Genomic DNA, 24,178 nt, shown 5'->3' with positions numbered 1-24,178 from the left:
TATTTATATTTTAATAAAATTAATAATTGTATATAATTAAAAAGATACTTAATTTAATTCAAAATAGAGGGGGTTAAATATATACGGTGTTTTTTAGTAGTCCTTATAATGGGCAACTTTGATTCTTTGAAACACAAATATAGTGGGTCATTGTCGGTTGTTTTATTATTGGAATGGATACAAATACAATGCACAGGTATTAAAAAATGAGAAAGGGTAGGAAAAGTATTTTTATTAAAATTTAGTTAGTATTTAATCAATAAAAAAATAAATAATTTTATATTATTAAATAAAATTTTATATTATTAAAAATATTAATAATAAATAATTAATAATTACAAATCATAAAATCTACTAACCCTAACTCTCTTCTTAAAAAATTTGTCTGCAGTCATTTGAATTCATTTAAGAAAATTAAATTGCCCAACGAAACACGTTTGTCAGGTCTAAGAGGAGGACTCAAGTTTTGAAAAATTTACATGCTGGTCAATGTCGTAATCATGCATAAATCAATATCAATATAATAATAATAATAATAATTAAAGATAGTGACTTTGATCTAATTTAAGAAGGATCATTTTAAAGCTAGCTAAAGTTTTCAGCATGCCATGTTTAGTTGAACTTGTTTCTTGAGAAATGTTTGGTAAACATATTGTATACCTTTTTCTTTAAATAATTATCTAAACACACACAAATACATACATACATAATACATATATACAAAAATAATAATAAATAAATACTTAAAATTAAGTGAGTTGAATATACGTAACTAACATGTATTCAATTATCTCAATCAAATTAAAAATTTTATTTGAAAAAATAAATACCGTCTTAATATTAAAAAAGAGAATTATTTTAGAATCGAATATAATTTTGTGTTTTCAAACTGATATTTTAAGAATTAAAAAAGTATTAAACACAATATTATTATTTCAGATTTCATTTATTATTGAGTAGTGATATGAACTCTACTTTCAATAACGAATGAAATATAAATCAACACAATATTTAATATAGAATCTACCATATCTCTTAAAATCTTATGCCAAAATTGAAAGAAGTATTATGCATGTTTATTTAATTTAATAATACTATAATTCTTTTTTAGATATATTTAAAAGAAAACAGTAGTCAAATATTTCCAAATAAAATATCAAAATAATTAATTAATACTTATAATATTGAATATCATATCTATTATCATAGACCAGAGTCTAGGGACTCAATCACGGAATATTATTTTGTTGTGTTTCTCAATAAATTATCATTTTAATTTGTAATTTTGTTGCCCTAACTCTCGAGTTTTGTTTTGAAGTCTTTGGTTTTATGTATTAGGATTGTTCCCTCCTGTTTCTTCTGCCTTCGGGATATTCCCTTTAACTTTACAGTGCGAAATTATTCCACCAGTTACATTAATTTTAATACTTAATTAATAATTAATTATTTTTTCTTCTTAGGCGTGTCTGTTTATGTCAATGTAATTAATATTTAATATCATTCGTGACGTGTTTAACTAGCTGATTGACATTACTGAAATTATGTTGTTAATTTTTTAGGATAAAACTTATGTTGTTTATGTTTTACAATGTTTCAGTTTAAGTCTAGCTAAAAGCTTTAATTTTGATGCACTATTATCGTCCTAATTAAGTATGCACTTACTATTTTTAAAACTTTCAAACGGAATAATCAAGTATTCACTTGTATGACAACAACAAACAACAACAAAATTTTATCCTATGATGTGAGATCAGTTATATAAATTATACGGTATCAGATCATTTGAGGTATTATATTTTAGAATAAGACTATTTTTTATTCTTTATTTATCTTCCATCTTATTTATTTCTCTATTTAAATGCTTTACCAATCAACATTTTACATTTTCAAATAAGTTAAGACAAGATTTTATTATGTTTTCAACAATAGACACTACTTTAAATTTTTCTCTTATATCATATCGGGTTATATTAGGTAACTAATGACTTTCTTAAATAACATAAATAACAGATCTTAAATTTAGTTATTATTAGATATTAATTACTCATGCCACTAATTAAATTTAAGATTAATTTACTTTTTTAATCCCATTATTCACATTGTTCAACAATATTATTGTCTACCTATACTTTTTCATTTAAAAAAATATAAATGTTAAACCACATAAACAACGGTTTAAAAAAATTAAATTTATTAAAATTAGATTCTCAATTAAATAGAATAATCAAATTTTGAATTTAAATTATTAGAGTTAGGAAACGTAACCTCCTCTTAATATACCGTCACATCACGTTCTGATTCTATTTTAACCCTCCTCCCCCTCCTCCACTCACACCGTTGTTCATCTCGACAGTCCTCCCCTCCGCTACTCAACCCAACACGCCTCCACTTCCGTCGGCCAGTTCGATACATCTCATCCTCTGACGCTCAGCCAACGCCCCTCCCACCCATCCGCCCATCCACTGCTGCCGCTTTTTTCACGCCACTCTTCCCTGACGGTATTGCTGCGATGTTGCATTGTACCACCCTCTCGTGGAGTTGCTGTTGCATTGTGCCGGTTTGTCATTCTAAGGCGCTATAATTTCCAATAAAAACTGTTGGAGAGTGAACCGTCGATGGAGCCATCAATTCGTTCATCCCGTCGCGCACGTTTCCCATGTGCCACTGCAGTTATCTCGCGTTCCACGGGCGCCGCTACTGCTGCCTCGCGATTCTTGGGTGGCGCTATTGTTGTCTCTTAGCCATCATTCCTCCGCCGCCGTGGTTCTTCTCCTCTCCTTCTTTTCCTTTTTCGGATGTGATTCGCATTAAGAACAAACATCTTGTTTACATGAAAAATAAACATATTGTTTGCAGGAAAAATGAACATCTGAATTAGATTTAAATAGATACAATGAATTTTGCTGAATGTTTATTTTACTATATATGTAGATGGTTATTTTTATTTTAAGGTGGATGTTTATTTAATTTGAATTGGATTTAAGTATATAAAACGAAATTTGTTGGATTTTTATTTTACTAGGTATGCGAATGGTTGTTTTCATTCTAAACCGACGTTCTTGATAGAGAAAAAGTTCGATGACATTGAGGTTGGCTGGTGAAGGAGGGACTGATGGTGCGATGAGAGTTTGGGAAGGAGGTATGCAGTGGTAAAAGGGTTAAAAGATGAATGGTCACGTGTAATAGTGTGATGACGAGTTGATCAGTAACACGTAACACGCTGATGTAAACGAGTGTGCCATGTATCATAATACTATTTGGCCATTTATCAACTTATGCCACGTGTTGTAATATTATTTGTCTACATATCATCCACTATACATTATTGTAGATGCATCAAATTGGTCCCTGACTTAACCTTAAGAGATTCATTTACTCTCTGAAATAATTGAATGTCATACACTAAATTAGTCCTTTCACTAATTTTTTTCCCTTTTGTTTTATGACTTCAAAATTTTTAATATCTTTAAATGCACTAATTTTAATTCTATTTTTTTACATATTCTTTTATTAAATACAAATATTTTTTAAATTCTATTTTTAATTATATGAATTTTTTTCTTTCCTACGATAAAAGAAGAAACCACACACTCACTTCAAATAAGATCATTAGTTCAAATGACTAAGTTATCATCTCTCCCTATAAATATCTTAACAAATATATATAAATTCTTACTAATTTAGGTATTGAAGTCTCTTACAAAAAGTGACGGACCCATAAAAATTTTATAATGGGGACAAAAATATAATAAAATTTAGGTATAAATATATTTTCTTTTGACTTCCCGCAATACTCAACAAGTTAAGCACTAATCCGTCATGAATTTGAGTTTGATTTAAGAGTCTGCAATTGGCCAATGAATTATTATACATACGAAACGGAATTTGAACTCCCAACACTTATTTAAGCGGACGACTAAACTGTTTACTCGACCAATCCAAATTGATTTAGATATATTTAAAATTTTAAATAATTAGAACTATTTATACACGTTGATAAAAACTAGAAATATACACACACTCATTTATTATAGTATTTAAAATAATAAAAAAATAATTTCACACACACAATATAATATTTAAAATAATAAAAATTAATTTATAATAATTTTTTTTATTTTTAATATGACAATATTATTTTTTTATATATTCTTAAATTATTATTTTATTTTTTATTATCTCATATTTAACTATTAAGTCTACTTATTATATTCTTTAGGGTATAAATAAAATTTTTAACAAATGTAATTACTATAATCAAGACTATTTTAATAATAATTATTAATATAGTATATTAATATGTAGATAATATATTTTTATCTTAAATAATTTTTTAAAAATTACTAATAATTTAAACTGTATTTAATTATTAGAAAACTAAATTTTAATTTAATTATTAACTAATTAATTAATATAATAAAAATTATCACTCTTTTATTAGTTTATTCATTTATTATTATACTAACTCAAATTTAATAATATAATTATTATTATATGTTAAGTTTAACAAAAAAAATTAAAACATAAAATATAAAAAAATTATTTATATTTTATTTTAGAACAAACATAATATAATAAGGGGTAAATATATATAAGTATTAGTGTTTTTTTTTTTAATTTTGTGGGGGATAAACACTTCTTTTTTGTTGCAGTACAGTTAGGTTCGTCTTTACTTACAAATACCTCGCTAATCGTCATTTTGGAACTGATATGAAGGCACTTTAAGAACTTTCACGGTCATTTTTAACTTTTTTCATCTAATTTATTTACATATAGTCAATTTCAAGTACACTTTATAACAATAATTATATTATTTAATAATACAATTATATCATTGATTTAAAAAAATATTTTTAAGTCCAAAAAAGTGTATTTCATAGAAGCCAAAAGCATTTAAAAAAGAAAGTGCATTTTGATATTCTTGATTTTTGGTTAAAAACACATGTTTTTTTTTACGAAAATTAAAAAATGTGTTTAATCAACTATATAATTTTTTTTAAAATAATATACTTATATATTACAAAATTTATCAATATTAAATCATTGCAAAAAAATTATATAATTAAAACTAAAATTTTAAAAATATTTTATAAAAGTACTTGTAGTTAAATAATATATAAAAAATAAAATTAAAATTAATACATTTAAAAATATTAAAAATTTTAAACTAAAAAGTATATAATTGGTAAAAAAATTAATTTAGTGCACTAATATCAAAAACCACTATAAAACTTAACTCGTGTAATATTTTATGTTAAGACATTGCAATGTGTAGTAATATTAGAAAAACAATATGACAATAATTTAAAGTTATTTTATATAACTTAATTAACTAATATTTATAATTTTATTCGTATAATATTTATAATATTATCCTTTATTTCATTTAATATTATTGAATTATGTTAACAATAATTAAAAAAACAAAATAAAATAAGTAATAATTAAATAATATAAAATAAAATAATTTTATACTATTTTAGATTTATTTTTTATTATTTCTCAATTTTTTTTGCAGAATGTGAATGATTATAAAAAAAGAATTATATCGGTGCCGGATGGACACACATAGTTAAATATGTATAATAGGAACATAAACAGAGAAAAGAAATTAAAAGTAATTAATAGCAAGAAAAATTATAATTTATTATTATTATTATTATTATTATTAATGTTAAAATAATTAACTAACTTTACATATAAGAAATCACTAAATTAAACTCCCTATATAATAAGAAGTGAATAATAAGTGAGATCAGCCATGGGCCAATGTTTGAAACATTGATTTAACAAATAATTAAGCTATTCCATTGTCAAATTATGTCAAGCTAAGTGTCAACTGATGTTAACAAATCATGACCATATAGTCAACAAATATTCATCTAAATTATTACAACTGTTCTCAACCAAATAATGTATATAATAAGATTATGATGACTTCTCTAATCTTTTTATAATTTAATCAAACTAGCTACTGAAAATAGGAGATCTTGAATACTTGTTATGTAATCATGCATGTAAATATAAATAATCGATTCATTTATACTTTTCGTAGTTTTTTTCACACCTAATAACCTATAAGCAACAAAGTCAAAAGTTTTTTTTTTAAATATATATAAATAAAAAATCGAGAGGTTTATATTTTCTATAGCCAATGATAGGTAAAAGTCAACACAAATAGAAATTATTACTAATTTTTATTTAGGAAAACACGTAGCCAATGACAATAAATATATTGTATGTGTTGTATATAGAAACATAAAATTTGTATCTATGAATTTAATTTTTAAGTTAAGATTTCATGACGAAAACTTTAATTTATGTTTTTAGAATGCATGTTAATTAAATTTTAATATTTTTTATTAACAATAATTTTTATTCTCAAAAATTTAGTTACTACCGTCTTCATCTAATTACAGTTCTCGCCAAAGAAATTTTCTAAAATTCAACGCATATAAGAGTGAATAACACATTGTTGGATTCCGATCCCACGATCTAGTGTTTAAAATTCAAGTTTTCAAGAAATAATGAGAGGGGACCTGGGTCCATTCATTTCTAAATAATTCAAACAAATAAAATAGCTTTATATTTATATTGGATGCCACTGAGATTCAATCAAACTTGTTGAGACGTATCCAACTCTATATTTGACCCAAATAGAATAACCCTTGAATATAATTTCTAATTTAGGAACATTTTACTTTTGAATCAATCCGTCTTTTGTCCATTTTTTTAAAAAAAAAATATCACTTAAATAAAAGATAGATACTTCCACTCTCAATATTATTATTTTAAAAAAATATAATTTTTAAGTTAAAAAATTATTAAATAATAATAAATTAATTTTGTAGGGATTTTATTTATAATTTTATGAAAATTTTAAATCTTCTCAACGAGCTCTAGTTCAAATGGTATAGTCTTTTTATACTCACTTAGAGATTGTGAGTTTAAATTTTTTATCTTTAATAAAAAAATAAAAAATATTAAAAAAATAAATTTTATTTTTAATTTTAAATTATTATTTATAATATATAATCTCACAAATATTTTCATAAGACTCAAAATAAAATGAAATTAGAACTAACATTGAAAATGGCCTAATAACCTTAGATTATGGTCCATTTTATAATGTCTTTCTTCAATGAAATTATCTATGTTTGTAAAAAGAGCGGGAAAAAAAAAAGGTTATGTCCTTTGTATGTTTTGTGATAATATTAATCCTTCTATCAATTATATATAATGACATGTCATAAAATAACTTATGTCACGTGTCCTTGTTTAACTATAGAATATGATCAATCTTTCATAAACTAATTTAAAATATTTCGTGTTCTAAAAACGAAATTGAAAGCATAATCTTTCAACAATTGGTCCTAGTGAATAATTGCTGGCACCGGATAAAGTTTGAATTTGAGTGTATGGGACCTCTCTAGTCTCTACATAACTTCAAAGCTAAATGCTTGATTGTTAAGTCAAAAGTCATTGCTCTATGCCGTTAATTAATTAGCTTTATATGCTAACTGTGGACATGTAAATTTCAACAGTTTTGTGGTAAAAAAAAAAAAATCCATTATTAGATTACTTTATATTCTTACTATTTAATTCATGTTCGTCTATATCCCCCTTATTTGTATGTGCATGAAGTTAAAAGTAAAAAACTAGTGAATTTTATTTATTTGGAATAAAAAATGTTATTTGTGTATTATAATTCATATATGAACGTGGAAGAAAAAAAAATCTAGTACTTCCAAAAATAACATTTCTGATCTTAATTAAGTTAAGGAGAGATAACAAAGTCTTCTTTAACTATTTAAATTTGACCAACTTATTATTAGTTAATTAATGTGGTAAAGATTTTTATCCTTTTAATCCGTTCTAGGTTCGAAATATATATAGGAATAAATCATAGAAGGAAAAAGAAAATCCTTTTGAAAAATTTCTGTCCAATATATAATACTTCCGCTAGATAAACCAGATTAGTTAAATTTGAAATATAGGTAATACATATTTCTCTATTAACCAAATATGTCAAAAGATTATATTAGTCAAGAAGATAAAAAAGTGATTGATATTTAATATATAATTTATAATAAGCAAGTATGAACATGATTATTAGTTAATGACCTGAATATATTATGTATGGTGTTTTTTTTAGTTCATGGAATTATATATATGGTTAATCATTTTTTTTTTTAAATTAGAAATGAGATTCAAATCTAAAATTTTTAAATAAAAATAAAAAATTATACCATTTAAATTATAATTGATTGACATATATAGTTAGACACTTTCTGAAAACTTTAGACTATGAAATTACTAGATACATTATTTGACAACTTATTTTAAAGGGTTTAAACTTTTCAACAATGTAACTAACACATTTAGGATCTATGTACCTATCTATCTAGAGAGAGAAATTTATTGCATTGGATAAATAATAATAAGTTGGCCTAAATTATACAACAAAAATACTATGTGTAGAAGTCAAATCGGTAATTATACATTTTGTATAAATATATATTATTTAATTTATTTTTAATATATTTTTATTTTAATACATATTTATTTTATATGAATAATTATTGGATAATTAATTTTCTATATACACCATAATTATTGATTCCACAAACTTTTATCTAATAAGCATTAGATTGCGTGTGTGGGTATATATAATATAGGAAAATATAATATAAAGTTACTGCTTCATATTTATATACCAATTGTTGTCTACTATCTAGATTATTAATATTGTCTAGCTACAGAAACTTATTCCTATTGATGACTTTGACTGATAAGTACATATGATATATAAAACTCAATATTTTTGTCATGATATTATATTTTTTTAAGTTTAAAATGATAAAAATAAATAACATAAATAATTATATTTTTAATATATTTTTTAAATAATTTTTTTAATTTATTTATTTTTTTGTATAATTTTTTATTTTTATTTATTTTTTATTTTTTATTTTATCAAAAATCAAATTTTAAATTTTTCGAACATAAAATTCTGATATTATATTATAATATTTTTTAAATTTAAAGTAATAAAAAAATCACATAAATAGTTATTATATCTCTAATAATTTGTAGGGGTGTCTATATATGTATTCATATATATATATATAGTTGAGATTAAATGATCAGTATTCATGTAGCTTTAAATAAAATTATACCACTTATTATTACAACTAACTATAAAAAGAATACTTTATGGATTTAATTGTAGTAAATTCCTGAAATATTTCGAAGAATATACTTAATTATTACAGTTAATTTACAAATACAGTATTATTAGTTTAATATTCTTAACTCTATACATATAATATAAACATTAATACTATTTATAACAAAATTCTTTTTATATTCGTATAAAAATATAGTTATTATTAATTATTTAAATTATTTTTTATTAATAAAACAAAAAATCCGTATTAATTATTAAAAAATACTAACATTAAAATAATATCTACTACAAAAAGTATACATATAACAGAATTGTAATATAAATGCTCCCAAAATAGCTTTATTTGTTTGGGAGTAAACAAAATGAACAAACCAGCCAATAGAATGCTATAATCATCAATGTGAATCACTTCTTCTTAAGCTAATAGCTAATAAATCCCTTAGGTAAGAGGTTAGCTTTTTTAATTGTGTTTGTATGAATAATATTTATATAAAACTTATTTTTTTTATTTGTTTTATACTATTTTTTTAATTTAAAATAAATAAGAATTAAACTCCAAATTTTTATGTCATAAAAATTTTAATATTATAACATTCTTTTCAAAAGTTATAAGTTATAAAAAAAGGTATAACTGATAATTAAATATTTGACCGTTATTTTGTATATATTTTATGAAAAAACTTTAATTTTAAGTATATAAATATACTGGTGTTTTAATAATATTTAACCATTAATATTTATTATATATTTAGATCAACGATTAAAAATTACATTGAAATACTAATATATCGATATACTTGAAAACTTTCGGATGCATGTATATTATATTATATGTCTCATATATATTTGGGGATGTAAAAATAATGACTTTATAGGTGGGAACTGAGAAGATTAACGGTCAAACAGATACGGCCAAGGAATTAATTACTTGATAGCATGTGCATCCACTTTCATTCTATTTTTCATAAGAGGAATTAATTTATAGACCTACCACACATCCAATTCTGACTAGCTACTATAACTATATGACATGCCGTACCAAGTTAATTAGTGCCCCTTCCTTGTGAGTTACTTATTATTATCATACTCCCAAAACTTGAATTTGTTCTTCAAGGTCTGCATATGCTAATTAAACAGTGAAGGTGATATCAATTATTCTCACTTATGATGATCTGATTAACAATATTATATATTATATACATACAATACTCTATTATTATTCATGATTATTAGAGATATACACTAAACTATGACCTTCAAAAAGTTAGAGATATAATTTATGTTGTCTTTTTTTATTATTTTAAACTTTTGAAAAAATGATATAATAAAATAGTATTAGAGCTCTATATATGTTCAAAAGAAAAAAAATTATATAAAAATTCAAATCAATTTTTAAAAAATATTTAAAAAATATATTAAAAATATTATTATTTATGTTATTTTTTATCAGCTTAAATTTGTCAAATAGTATCATGATATAAAATATATTAAAATAATACAGTAACTACCCATCAATGAATATCCTATATAATAATATCATCTAGTTATAAAAGAGGATAAATTTCTATTTAGAATACAATTGACATAAATTCAAATCACAACTTATTAAAGATATAATTATTTATGTTAATTTTTATTAATTTAAATTAAAAAATAATTTTATAACATGATATCAAAATTTTATATCTAAAAAATTTAGAATTTGATTTTTGATAAACCCTAAAAATAAAAATAAAAATAACATAAGACAAATAAAAAATTGACAAAAAGAATAACTATACAAAAAAATAAAGTAAATCCAAAAAAAACTCTAAAATTATTTGAGGGAATATATTAAATATATAATCATTCATATTTTTTGTTAAAATTAAAGTCATATTTCTTTTATATTTTGATAACATTTTTTAACAACACTTTTTAAAAAATATTGCTGAATACTCAAAATGTGTTACTTTAATGTTAGCAATATTTTTTTAAAATATCATAACTACTGTAACTATCATAACATATAGACATACTAAAATGACCTATATATATATATATATATATATATATATATATATATATATATATATATATATATATATATATATATATATATATATATATATATATATATATATATATATGATAAATTTATTGTCTATTTTAATAATCATAATCACATATAATCAAAATCAAATTACAAGCTTCATTCCCTTAATTATTTAATTTGCTTCAAATGGCTAGCTAGTAATACCATTGTTGATTAATACATTAATAATGTACACAGTATAATTATTATTGTACATGAAGCATGCTATTGCTACTATTGCTCCTCATGGTGGCTATAGTGCTATACTCTTGCAAACCACATTCTTCTGATGCCCTTACACCTTCATCTTCTTGGTAATTTGAAGAAGAAACAAGAGGGTGGTAAATTACTGAATTGCCACTACTATTCTCACCCCAATTAGGCCTAGTAGTACTAGAGCCTATTATAATCTTATCCTCACTGAAAACCATGTCTCCATGTAAGAACTCCAACCCATTATTTAATAATCTTTGTGGAATAAAATTAGTATTACCCACCATTTCTTCTTCAATTTCATTGTTGAGGTTTCCTTTTCTTTGCACCATTTCATCATGATGAAGTCCATTATTACCATCATCAAATTGTATTTGTTCTTGATGATAAACTACTTGTTGTTGTGTTGAATTATTAGAATAATAAGTAGTAGTAGTAGTACCTTGTGATTGATGAAGATGATTCAATAATCCATCACCAAGGGTAGGATGGTAATTATCATAATCAACATCATTATGGAATCTCCCTCCAAGCTTGATAAGTAGTTTCTTGATGGAATCTTGGTCATTGAAAGAAGATCCTAAGTAGAATTGTTGGTTATTATTTGTTGTGCTATATGGCAAATTTGGTATTGGCAACACTGGCATGAAGTGTGGCCAATAACATTGTTGTTGAGTAGTACTACTATTTTCATGAACCAATAAGGAAGATAAGGAATCATCACGAATAATAACACTCCCTCCATTAATTGATGATGTTTCTTGTTGCTTGTTGATTCCATTATTGCTACATGCTTGTAAGTGTTGCTGTTCTTTGTTGCGGCGGTTCTTGTTATTCCCAAGAAGCTTCTTTTTGAGCCTTGTGTTCCAATAGTTCTTTATGTCATTATCAGTTCTTCCTGGCAATTGAGCAGCAATAACTGACCATCTATATATGTTTTTCACAAACCAAATTGGATTATTTAATTTCATATATACAGAAAAGCATTAAGGAAACAAAATTAAGAACCATGATTAATATGATAAATATTAAATAATACTAATTAATCATAAGAAAATGTATGTATATGCATGCATGTATGTATGTATGTATGTAGTAGGGTAATAATCAAAGTTGAAAATTCATTCAAATTTAAATATAGAGTTTAAATCATAAATATTAATAATGATGATGAGTGAAGAGAATTTATTATTATTATTATTACCTGCTTCCAATACTAACATAGAGGCTACAAATAATGTTGTCTTCTTCTTCAGAGAAATCACCATGCTTGAGATTAGGGCGAAGATAGTTCAACCACCTTAGACGGCAACTCTTCCCACAACGCTTCAATCCTATAATATAATTAATTAATAACCCACTAAATTAAATATTAAATAAATTCCCTATATACTACAAAACACCGTAGCTATATATATATAACCTAGTTTAGTAACATATTATGTATAAAGATAAGAGATCAAGGAAAATAGAGGAAACCCCAGAAAAAAAAATATAAAATTGATTTCTGGGGTTATATATACATGATGATAATGATTGATTACCAATTTTTGGAGGCAAAGCAATCCAATTGCCACCAGTGCCATGTTGTTGTATGTATGATTTGAGCTTAGCATCTTCTTCAGGAGACCATGGCCCTTTCTTCACATTTGCTTTGTCACAGCAAGGAGCTCTCCCCATCTTTCTTTTTGGCTATTCACTCTTTGATATTCTTTTGGTTCTTAACCCTATTTGCTTGAATTATAAGAGAGAGAGAATTTTATTAATATAAAAATTATGAGGGGATATACATAACATGATTCCGAGGACAATAATCCTTATTCTCACTATTTTTATATAGTGTGGCAGCAGTGAAGAAAGGTAACTGTTTTTTTAATGGAAAAGTCTAGAAATTATTTAGTAGTGTAGTGTGTTGACAGAATAGGAGAATAAGCTCTCTTCTTCTTGTCTTTCTTAAACTAGAATCAAATTTAGATAATACAGATCCAAAATAGTCCATAAGTAGTGAAAATTGGTGAAAATTTTAAACTCATCAAATATAATAATAGAGACCTTAAGTGTTTAAATGAGTTATATATATAACTGGGTGAATGAAAATTGGTAAATTACTATTATGGTTTCTAATATTTGAGTAAAATTCTAATTTAGTTTTTAATATTTTAAATGTTTTATTTCTGTTTTAAAAAATTTTAACGAATTTAATGTTATTTTATTATTAAATTTTGATACAAATAATTAATAGAATGATTAATATGAATATTACCAGCATTATTGTTAAGTTATATTTTTTTTTGTGTGTTAAAAAAAATAATTAAAATCTTTTTGTAATATTTTTTTTATTGATTTCCTTCTTGTAAAAAAAATCTAAATTTTATCCGTTATTAATCATTAACGCTCCAAAATCAAAGCAAAACTTTGACATTTGGTGATTGTTAGTGATTATTGGTAAATCGATCTTACTTATGTACTAAAATTAAATGTTATTGGATCTTTAATACATTAATTTATCGTGTCAAATTTAATTGTGGCACAATATTTAACATGTTTGAAATTTTTTGAGATTGAAATAGAAAATTTAAAATATTTTAGGACTTAAATAGAATATTTGAAACATTAAATACTAAACTAGAATTTAGTCCAAACGTTAGAGACCAAAATAATACTTTACCTTATATTATTCGTAAAATACTTTGTGCATATAAAAAATAAGCTACTAAATTAGTTATCATATATTTTATATAAATATATATTATTTAATATTTTAAAATGTATTCTACACTAATACCTAAATTAATAGATTATTTTACTTAGAATAATTCTATATTATTTTAAATGTACAAAAATATTATTTTATATTATGGGCTTTCTAATAAAAAATCATTGATGATATGTTTTTAAAGATAATATAAATATATAATTATTTATGTATCTTAATACATTCAATTCATTAAGTTGTTAAAAAAATTGATAATATGATATCAAATTTTTTATAATAAAAAATCTAAAATCTAATTCTTTTTGTTCTATATATAAATAAAATAATTTTGCATAAGACTAAAAAAAAATATATCAATGCAAAATTCGTATAAATTCAAAATAATAAAAAAGATTTATATAAATATATAGTTATTTATATTCACTGATGAGCATATGAGATGCTTGCATTGGAGCATGCATGGATTTGAGTTGCACTGTACTGTTCTTTCTTTTTCTCTTTTGTCAACAAAATTGTTATATCTGCAATTATTTACATATACAGCTAGTTAAGTAGTTGAAACTTGTTGTTATAGCTTGCTGTTTATTAGCATGCACTACTTTTGTCACTGCTTCTAGCCTTTCCATAGCATTAAAATATATATTAAAAGAAAAGGTAATAAAAGTCTAAAAAGTTATGCAATTGTTATGATTTAGTTTGAGTAAATAGTTTAATTAAATTTAAAAAAATAACTTAAATAATAAATATTTATATTAAAAATATTTTATAAATAAATTATTTTATATTTAATTTTTTAGTTTTAAAAATATTTATTTTAAAAGAAATATGATAAAAAAATTTATTATAAGAGAAGTTATTTTTTATAAACATTTAAATAATTTTTTAAAAAATTACAATTTAATTTTAAAATTTGTATCAAATAAAAAATTACTATTTTTTATAAATAAAAAATTTTTAAAAATAATTTTTAAACCTTTCCAAAAGAGACTTTCCGTTTGATTATTATTTATAACTCTGGTAAAACTTTCGGACAATATTTTAAATACTTTGTCATGTCAAGATTTTTTTATTATGTGCATGAAAGCAACAACTTATACCAATGTGAGTTAAATTCACTCTCATATAAAGCGGAGAGATTTTGCATAATAAATTTTTTTGTAAGTGGTTCTAAATTATTTTTTTAATATTTTTGTGGTGTTTTGCTTAAATTTAGCGATTAGTAAAAATTTTGAAGATTTTTTTAGTGTTTATATTTTAGTTGTTTATCCCTTTTTATTTGAGTTGATGTAAATTTTTGTTTGTCAATCTTATAATAAACACGGAATACTAATCTTTTCTTTTATTATAAGTCGAGAATTTTATCAACGATCCAAAAATAATAATAAGTGTTAAATAGACATATTTCTTGCTAGGTGAAGCAAGTTTGTGCGTCATAATAAGTGTATTATAAGATTTAGTTCAAACTAAGTAATTAACAATGGATTTTTAAAATAAATTTATCGCTACTACGAACATATATGACGGTCGTTTGAGTTTGTTAATTAATTTAACGATTTTTTTTAATTCACTAAACTTGCATGGCCATCACAGAATGCAAAGGATATAACAAAGGATTTTACAATTGAACAGTTTATCCATAGTTAAAATTTAGGGGGAAAATTATCTTTCAATTTTTCGTCGACATTTTAGCTAAATTCGCCACTAATTACTGATAAAAAAAAATTGTCACTAAAATTTGTTGGTAATCCGAAAAATTCTAATACTGATTCAAGAATATAAATAAAAAGGTAAAAATTCAGCTATAGCCGACTTCACGTAAAATTAATAATTAAAAGCGTTAAATAAAAATTTAGTCATATTAGTCAAATTATCTAACAGCTCTCAATTGTAAACTTTATCAAATTTCCACCAAAGAAAAAAAAGTGAAAAAGTGAAAATATGATCATTCATTTGACGAACCTTAAAACCACAAGATTTTGAAATTTATAAGGGCATAATTCCGTTGAAAAGTCAACAAAGCTTCCCAAAGAAAAAGAAAGAGGGAAACGCTGACCGAAAAACTTGTAGACTTTTTTAAATCCTGTTACATTATTTTTGGTTGGTGACCAAACGAATAATAATAATAATAAAGTCTCTAAAAAAGAGAATATCAAATAGATTTTTAAGGATTTTACGATGCTAGTCCGTGAGAAAAATTAATTTATGAAAAATTACAGCAGTAGATTTATAGTGTTTAATAGAAGAATAAATCGTGTCGTAATTTTTCAAGAACCTATATTTTATGCGTTTTTCTACAAGTTATTTAATATTTTTTAAAAACTTATAAATTTATATATTATCATTTTTACAAAGAGTTACCTAAAGTTATATATTTTTTATAATACTTACAAATTCATTGAGAAAATCCATATGTCATAAAATATATTATTTTTTATTAATATATTATTTTGTCAATAAAAATATTTTGATACTAAAATTTAAAATTTAATAATACAAAAAAATATTAATACAAAATATTAATAAAAATATTGGCTCACTAATAATAATAATAATAATAATAATAATAATAATAATAATAATAATAATAATAATAATAATAATATCGTGAAAATCGAAGCAGCATGCATTCTGAAATGTTGAATTGCTAATTATTAATTAAGTAATTAGTGGTTAAGCTTAATTTAGCACTATCACTATCCTGTTTCCATTGTACGGTATTTCAAATCAAGGCCCAATAAAACAGAAATATAGTGTAGAATTAAGTCAGTCGTCAACTCTAACTAATTTAATCGGAACTTACTTCAAAACAAATTTGAAAAAAATATTTAATAACATTTTTTGTTGCTATCTATGTTTTACTGTAAAGAATTTTTATATATCTAAAAATATTATCAGAAATACTCTCTTAATAAGAGTATTCTTTTTAAAGTTATATCCAAATACATTTAGATTCTTATAAAATGGATTTTTAAAGCCAATCTGATAATTAGGTCTGATGTGTCCCTACAAATGAAAAAACCTAAGTGCAGAGTTACAAATCTCCCAAAAAGAAAAAGGATTAGTGTTAGTTTAACTAGGAGACAATAATAAAAAAATATTAATCACTTAATATTTTTCTACAATTATATTATCAAAAATTAATCACTGCATATAAAAATATATAATTATATACCTCATAAAATAATTAATTATATTACTAAAAATAAATTTAATTATCTATTTAATACATATTTAATTATTTTACTATGACATATTTAATTATTTTAATAATTATGTAGTTGAAAAATTTTATAAATTAATATGTATAAATACATACAAATAAATACTTACTAATTTGATGACCGAAATTTATTGTACTTCATCATTGCTACATGATGAAATAGTGATATGCACAGCAGTTATATTAAAAAATTAATCTAATTAATTGTAATTTTTCAAAGTAGCGGTTAGATCAACCATGCTATAAAATAATTAGGCTATTATTATTTTATCTTGAGTGCAGTGAAACTGCAAGAATGAAAGTCAAGAATCAATTAGGCTAATGTAACAACAACTTAGACTAATGATTAGACTTTATTTGTTAAGGAAAAAGGGAGCTAATACTAGCCTTATATCCTTATTCTTTCGGAGTTTCTTATGTTCATATTGATCTTAATTAATAATCTTCAGAAAATATAAAAGAAAACTTATGTTCATATGAGCTAGCTTTATAGCTAAAACACAAGAATCAATTTGCAAACTGATATAGTGATAATTTAATTAATAAGGATAAAATACTATTTTAATCTCTCAATGTTACCTTAAATTCTAATTTAGTCTCTGACATTTTAAATGTTCTATTTTTGCCTCAAAAATTTTTAAACAGATTCAACGTTGTCCTACTATTAAATTTGACATTAATAATTATCGGAATAAGTGATATGCACATCAATAACATTACTAGTTAAGTCATATCTACATAATTAAAATATTTTTATAATACTTATTCTTTTCAATTTTCTTTTTATATGAAACCTCAAATCTTAACAATCAACTATCAACGCTTCAAAATCAAAGAAAAAGCTTTTATATTAGTGATCACTGTGGATCAATTTTTTTTAGATATTAAAATCGAATGCTATTAACTCTTTATCAATATACATATTATTTGTGTTAAATTTAATTGTGAAATAATATTAAATCCGCTTAAAACTTTTTTGAGATTAAAATATAATGTTTAAAATTTTTAGAACTTGAAATAGAAAATTTTAAATATTAGAAACCAAATTAAAATTCGACTAAATGTTAAAATCAAAATAATGCTTTACCCAATTAATAAATTAAGCCTAGGGACAAAGGTCTTCTTAGAATTTAGAAGGGTAGTTAGTGTGTTATCTTCACTTGACCCATGTTGTTTGAAATATCATTAACAACTTATTGACAAGTTTACTACTCATGAGCACTGATAAATTGACAAAAGGTGAGTTCTATGATGCTTTTTATTATGATATCTAAATTGTCTAATATCTAAATTGTCTAACTTACTTTTAAAAGTAAAAAATAAAATATTTAAAATAAAAAATAAAATATTTAAAATTTATTAAATATTATTTATTTATCTTTTTTAATACGTTAAACACAATCTCAAAAACACCATAGCATTCACCTTGACAAAATCATTGCAATGATTTTTGTATTTTATATAACATTTTAATGTCATTTTATTTTAATTTTGTGTTTTATATAAACAAATTTTGACGTCTTTTTTTCATCATCATCATTATTATTTTTTATTTTATTTTTTTTCTCATTCATAATTTTTTTAAAAATATACAAATAAATAAACAAATAAAGAAGACAAATAAAAATAAGAAATAAAAAGTATAAGAAGAAGAAGAAAAAACAAAAACAATGATGATGAAAGAAGAGAAGGAAGTGGAGTGAAAAAAAAAAAAAGGATAAACGGGGAAGGCTGGCGCTACACACGCAGTGAACAAAATGCAGAGTGCGAAACACTACCTTATGCAATCAAACACAATTCTATCCTTCTAAACTCATCACAATGTTTTTACCAAAACAAACAAATTAATATCACGGGAGTATTTGAACATCCTGAGTAAGAGTGCATCCGAATCCAATTTTCATTAAATAAATAGGTCACTAAATTGCTGGTTACCGAGTAAAGTTAAATTTGAACATTCTGAGAATGCATCCAACAAAAAAAAGGAGGGCAATTATTTGCAAAGTAGCAATGCAACTCAATTAAGTCGACCAAAATTAATATGCTTTGTAAAGAAGTATATATACACCAGCTCCAAAACTGCTAATTCAAAGGAAAAGAAATTCTTGCAATATGAAGATTTTGTAACAATGCAATTTCCAAGTCACTGTTTCGGTATAACTATCATAGTGTAACACCAGGAGTCGGAAAAAGTGTTGTTTTGTGAATGTTATCCAGGCCACAGAAGTGCATTACTAAGCGCTCCAAACCAACTCCAAAGCCACCGTGTGGTGGTACACCATATCTGAATCATCAACAAAGCAATTAGATTTTGATATAAGGTAATTCAATTTGCTGAAAATATTAATCATTCCCTCTGTCCGGTAATAAATATTAACGATCGGTTAGACAGTTGTAAATTCCAAAATTTAATGTATTTGGATGATAAACCCTCAACTCTCAAATTAGTTCGCTGACAAAATGACAATTCAAATATTGATAACCACGCCATAACAGACAGAATGTATAATGCTGCATTTTTGTTTTGAAAGTAATTCATCATTCTAGCAAACTCTGCCTAAGCTTGTTGCAAACATTATGTAACCAGTCCCAAGTCCGGAAAAAAGAAGGATTGTGTTAGGCTTTCAATTGCCAATATAAACTTTGTTGAATCATGGATCAAACCATCATTTTTGCCCTAGAAATATCTAACAAAATAGTGCTCTCTTTATGTGAGCGGATTTTCAGGTACTATGAAATAATTATCAGGGAACCATTTTGTCAACAAGAAATAATGATTTCTGTCAAGTGAAAACAATATTTCAGGTACCATGAAATAATTATCCATTTTAAAAGACTAATTTGTCAACAAACAAATATTTCAAGAGTCAAGATAATGGGTTACCCATAAGGACACAAATGATGTCTAGATATACTGATTTTTAGACATAACAATTTTATTAAAATGATAGTAGCTGCCAGAGTTAAACAAAGATGAACTGAGCAAGAGGCCGTGAAGAATACCTGAAAGAATCAGAGATATCTTCTTGACATCAATGCCGCAAGCCTTAGCCCGTTTTTCCAACATTTCTGCATCGTGGACATGCTGAGCTCCTGAAATGATCTGCTCACCTATGGGACAAACAACACAGAACTTCGAATAAAAACCAGTGATAAACTCCAAGCTTTTATAAAATATCTATGAAGAAACAATGATGGCTATGAGAAATACTTGCACACTCCTAGAACAACTATATCCATTTATTTCCATTTATAATGTTTAAAAACTATAAAATATCAAGAATAAGTGGCTATTGATGTTTTCAGAACACATATTAAATGTGCTCTAGGAGTTTACAAGTATTCTCCTGTTGATAACAATATAGATGAAAAGTTTAATGAAAACATTTCTTGTATTAATACAATGTATGGCAAAACCGCTTATTGCTTACCTCTAATAAAAACATTAAATGAGTTGGAGTACGGTGAATTATCATAGCAAGGCATTGTGTAAAATGAGCTTCCAGCCAAGGGGTACCGGTAAAGGATATAGAACTCCGTGCCATACCTATACACAAAAATGACAACCCAATGAAGTCCAAAATAATAGGTCATAAAAAGTAAATAAAATATTTGCACTTCTTTGTTATGTGTGCGCGTGTGAAAGAGAAGGAATTACCTCTCTAAAACAAGCTCCCCCAACTTCCTTTCAGCTTCAGTATTCAAGTCACCAAAAGTTTCAATCTCTACTCCAGCATCCTGTGAAGCAAAATTATTAGTGCGTGCAAGACATAACCATTTCCTAAAATTCTTATTAGCAAAGTTAAACAAAATTCTGAGTGTTGAGGTCTGATTCAGCAGTTGCAAAGAAAACTGAGATACATCTATAAGAGGAAAAATAGAGAGGAAGCCTCAGCATCAATAAAGAACGGGAACCTAATTAGGCATCAAGACAATAATTTCATCCATTTTGGGACTATAAACCCATTTTAACTTGCAAGCACACGAGATTATGATATAGACTGCGAATAAGTACAAATGTTCCTCAATCCCAGTTATTTTTCAATTAACAATAGGAACTCCATGACATTTTCTAATAAACCATTGACTATTATGAATCATGTTGCCCTTGACATTTTAGCAGAGATTAGAAATTAGAAACTAAAACGACATAACTTTTCACAGTGCAATAGCACCATATGATCCATGTAACCGGCATAAACTAGCGGCCAGGACTTTGTTATTATCACTGTTGTTGTATAATCCCTCCATTTCTTTTATCCATGTCTTATTAAGAATAAAATCAACCCATTCAATAAAATATAAATTTTTGTGCATTATTTGTTAATTAGATACTAAGAAAATTTTTAAGCTTACCTTAAGCATCTGAACCCCTTCTTCATATGTTAGCCGCAGAGTCTGACAAAGATACTGCATATCAAGGGGATATATCAAATCATAGAAGCCTTTACGCATTGCATTCATTTGCATTTACAAATTTCAACTGGTGGTTCATAACATAACAAATACAACATAGGATAACTAAGAATATATATATATAATACAATTTTTTTAATAGAAGATGCTTACCTTTAAAGGTTCAAATGGGTACTGGAGTGCCACAGCTTCAAGCTCCTTCTTACAATTCTGGTTCAAGCTATCGAATATTGAGACAAACAACCTATCAACTATATCCATAACCTGTTCAAAACTCAATATCAGTAAATTACATTATGTACCTCAATAATTTCGAAACCATACGCAAAAAGATATGCCTAAAAGTAAAAATACCTCATCATAATGCTCCATAATCTCCATTTCAACATCAAGACCGGTAACATCACACAGATGTCTGGGTGTGAGGGAATCTTCAACCCTAAACGCAGAACCAATTTCAAAAACACGGCCAACATCAGCATATATTGGCATTTGCTTGTGGAGGTGTGGTGATTCAGCACGGCATACAGGGTGCCCTTTATAGTTCAAAAGAGCAATCAACTTTGAAGTGTAGATTTCAACAAAGCCTTCAGATGACAAGAATTTTCTGAATGCCTACCCAACAATGCAATGAAAAATAATTTGATCATTCAACTTGCCATCATGGGGAATATCTATTCCTTTAATGTCTTAGTATGCATTTACTGAGTAAATTTAAAATTTAAAGCAACCATGATCTTAACAACATGTAATTAAAAAATGAACGTGAATAAGTAGAACTCTTCAGAAAAAAAAAAATCAGATGAAATGCTTTACGTTTCCAACTTGTGACTGAATACGGAAAATTCCTTGATTAGCCGGGGTTCTGAGCTCAAATACTCTAGACTTCAAACGTGTATCCTGATTAACACGAACAGGTTGTTCACCAGCCTACATTCATTAAGAGAACTAGTTAACCGATGGATGAAAAAAATTGATGTGCAACTTCGATTTTAGACATTCAGGAGAATTTAATAATACACAAAATGAAATAAAAAAAAATAAAAGATCAGCTCCTGGAAACAAATCACCCTAACAAAGAACGAGTCAAACAGGTTAACAAAGAACCAGACACCTCCAATCAATTACCTGAAGAGCCTTCTCAATTTCAGCTTCACTTCGAGCAGCATCCTCGAGATTCCCTGCTAACACAATACAACTTCCTCACTTTAACTTCCACCTATCAGAACAAACCACATAAGCTATAATCTCAAGCATTGATCCTCAACAAAATGTTCAAGTAAAGGAGAATACCATTTACTAGTACAACCTTTACCAGCAAGTGTTAAACCCTACTAAATTCATTGCCACTGTTTCCCTTTATTTCTATCCAAAATCAAATCTCAGAAGCTAACTAACCTGCTGTGTGGCGCCTTTGATCGGTTCCGAAGGGACCGAAACAAGACCTTCAACATCGATAACAGATTCGCGGCTCAGCGCGGCAGCGTACTTCACCATCTGCACGCTAACCAAATCTCGCTGCTCTTGCACCAAACAATGCACGGTGAAGCCCTTCTCTCTCACAACCAACAAGGCCATCTTCTTCCCAACGCGACGGATCGCCTGAACCCTAGCTCGGGTCAGAACGTGCTTCCCTTCTAGAGACTTCTCCAGATTCACAACCCGTGTCCATGGTCTTCGACTGCAGGAACTCCATTGTGATGTCGCAGTAGTTTCCAGCGAGGGGGTCGTCCTCGTCGACGGCGAGCTTCGATTCGGCGGGAGGCAAGGGCAGTGTCCTGCGGGCGGCGGAGCTTTTCCTGCTTCATGGCTTCCATCTTTGGACTTCGATAGTGATGTAACAATTAAGAGAATTAGCCTCATTAATACTCAAAATAATTTGAAATTTGACTCAGATTCAATTTAGCTATTAAAATTTTAATTGACTCTAATTATATTCTGAAATTTTCTCTATGTTTTAATTTGGCCCTTCTATCATTTTTTATCACTGAAAAAATTAATCTGACAATTTCAATAAATACCTGATACCATAGCAGTTAAATAATGTGACAAAATGTTTGAAGACATCAATATAATCCTTAAAAATTTTAAATAAAATCTAATAGTCCCAATTTTTTCAAATCGCAAGAATCTCTCCAAAAATTCAAAAGAATGTTGGGAAGCTCTAATAAAACTCGTTCACATGGTGGCTAAGTTAAGAACATATACTATAATAGAGGTAAAAAAGTTTTCCATTAGTACAGTTGTGGAATGCGTCCTATTCTTTCATGGTCTGTAAGTAGTATCATCCGTAACTGAATTCTAACTAAGTGACTCCCAACATATTAAGGATACAAATATTGTAATCCT

General features: G+C 25.6%; 1 protein-coding gene and 1 pseudogene across 1 annotated transcript; both read right to left on the bottom strand.

Moving 5' to 3' along the window:
- Window positions 1–11,384: 11,384 nt before the first annotated feature.
- Window positions 11,385–13,289, bottom strand: LOC112697708 (uncharacterized). The gene is made up of 3 exons (XM_025751002.3): window positions 13,022–13,289; window positions 12,682–12,811; window positions 11,385–12,404 (listed from the first exon to the last, which is right to left on the bottom strand). Exons 1-3 carry the CDS (start codon window positions 13,155–13,157, stop codon window positions 11,471–11,473), a joined length of 1,200 nt encoding a protein of 399 aa, XP_025606787.1. The 5' UTR covers window positions 13,158–13,289; the 3' UTR covers window positions 11,385–11,470.
- A 6,117-nt stretch (window positions 13,290–19,406) lies between these two features.
- Window positions 19,407–23,646, bottom strand: LOC112697707 (aspartate--tRNA ligase 2, cytoplasmic-like; annotated as a pseudogene).
- Window positions 23,647–24,178: the final 532 nt, after the last annotated feature.

The sequence above is a fragment of the Arachis hypogaea genome, chromosome 16, assembly GCF_003086295.3.
Source record: "Arachis hypogaea cultivar Tifrunner chromosome 16, arahy.Tifrunner.gnm2.J5K5, whole genome shotgun sequence".
Taxonomy (NCBI): Eukaryota; Viridiplantae; Streptophyta; class Magnoliopsida; order Fabales; family Fabaceae; genus Arachis; species Arachis hypogaea.
Note: the sequence above shows the minus strand (reverse complement) of the source record. Positions and strands in the feature narration are given on the sequence as shown.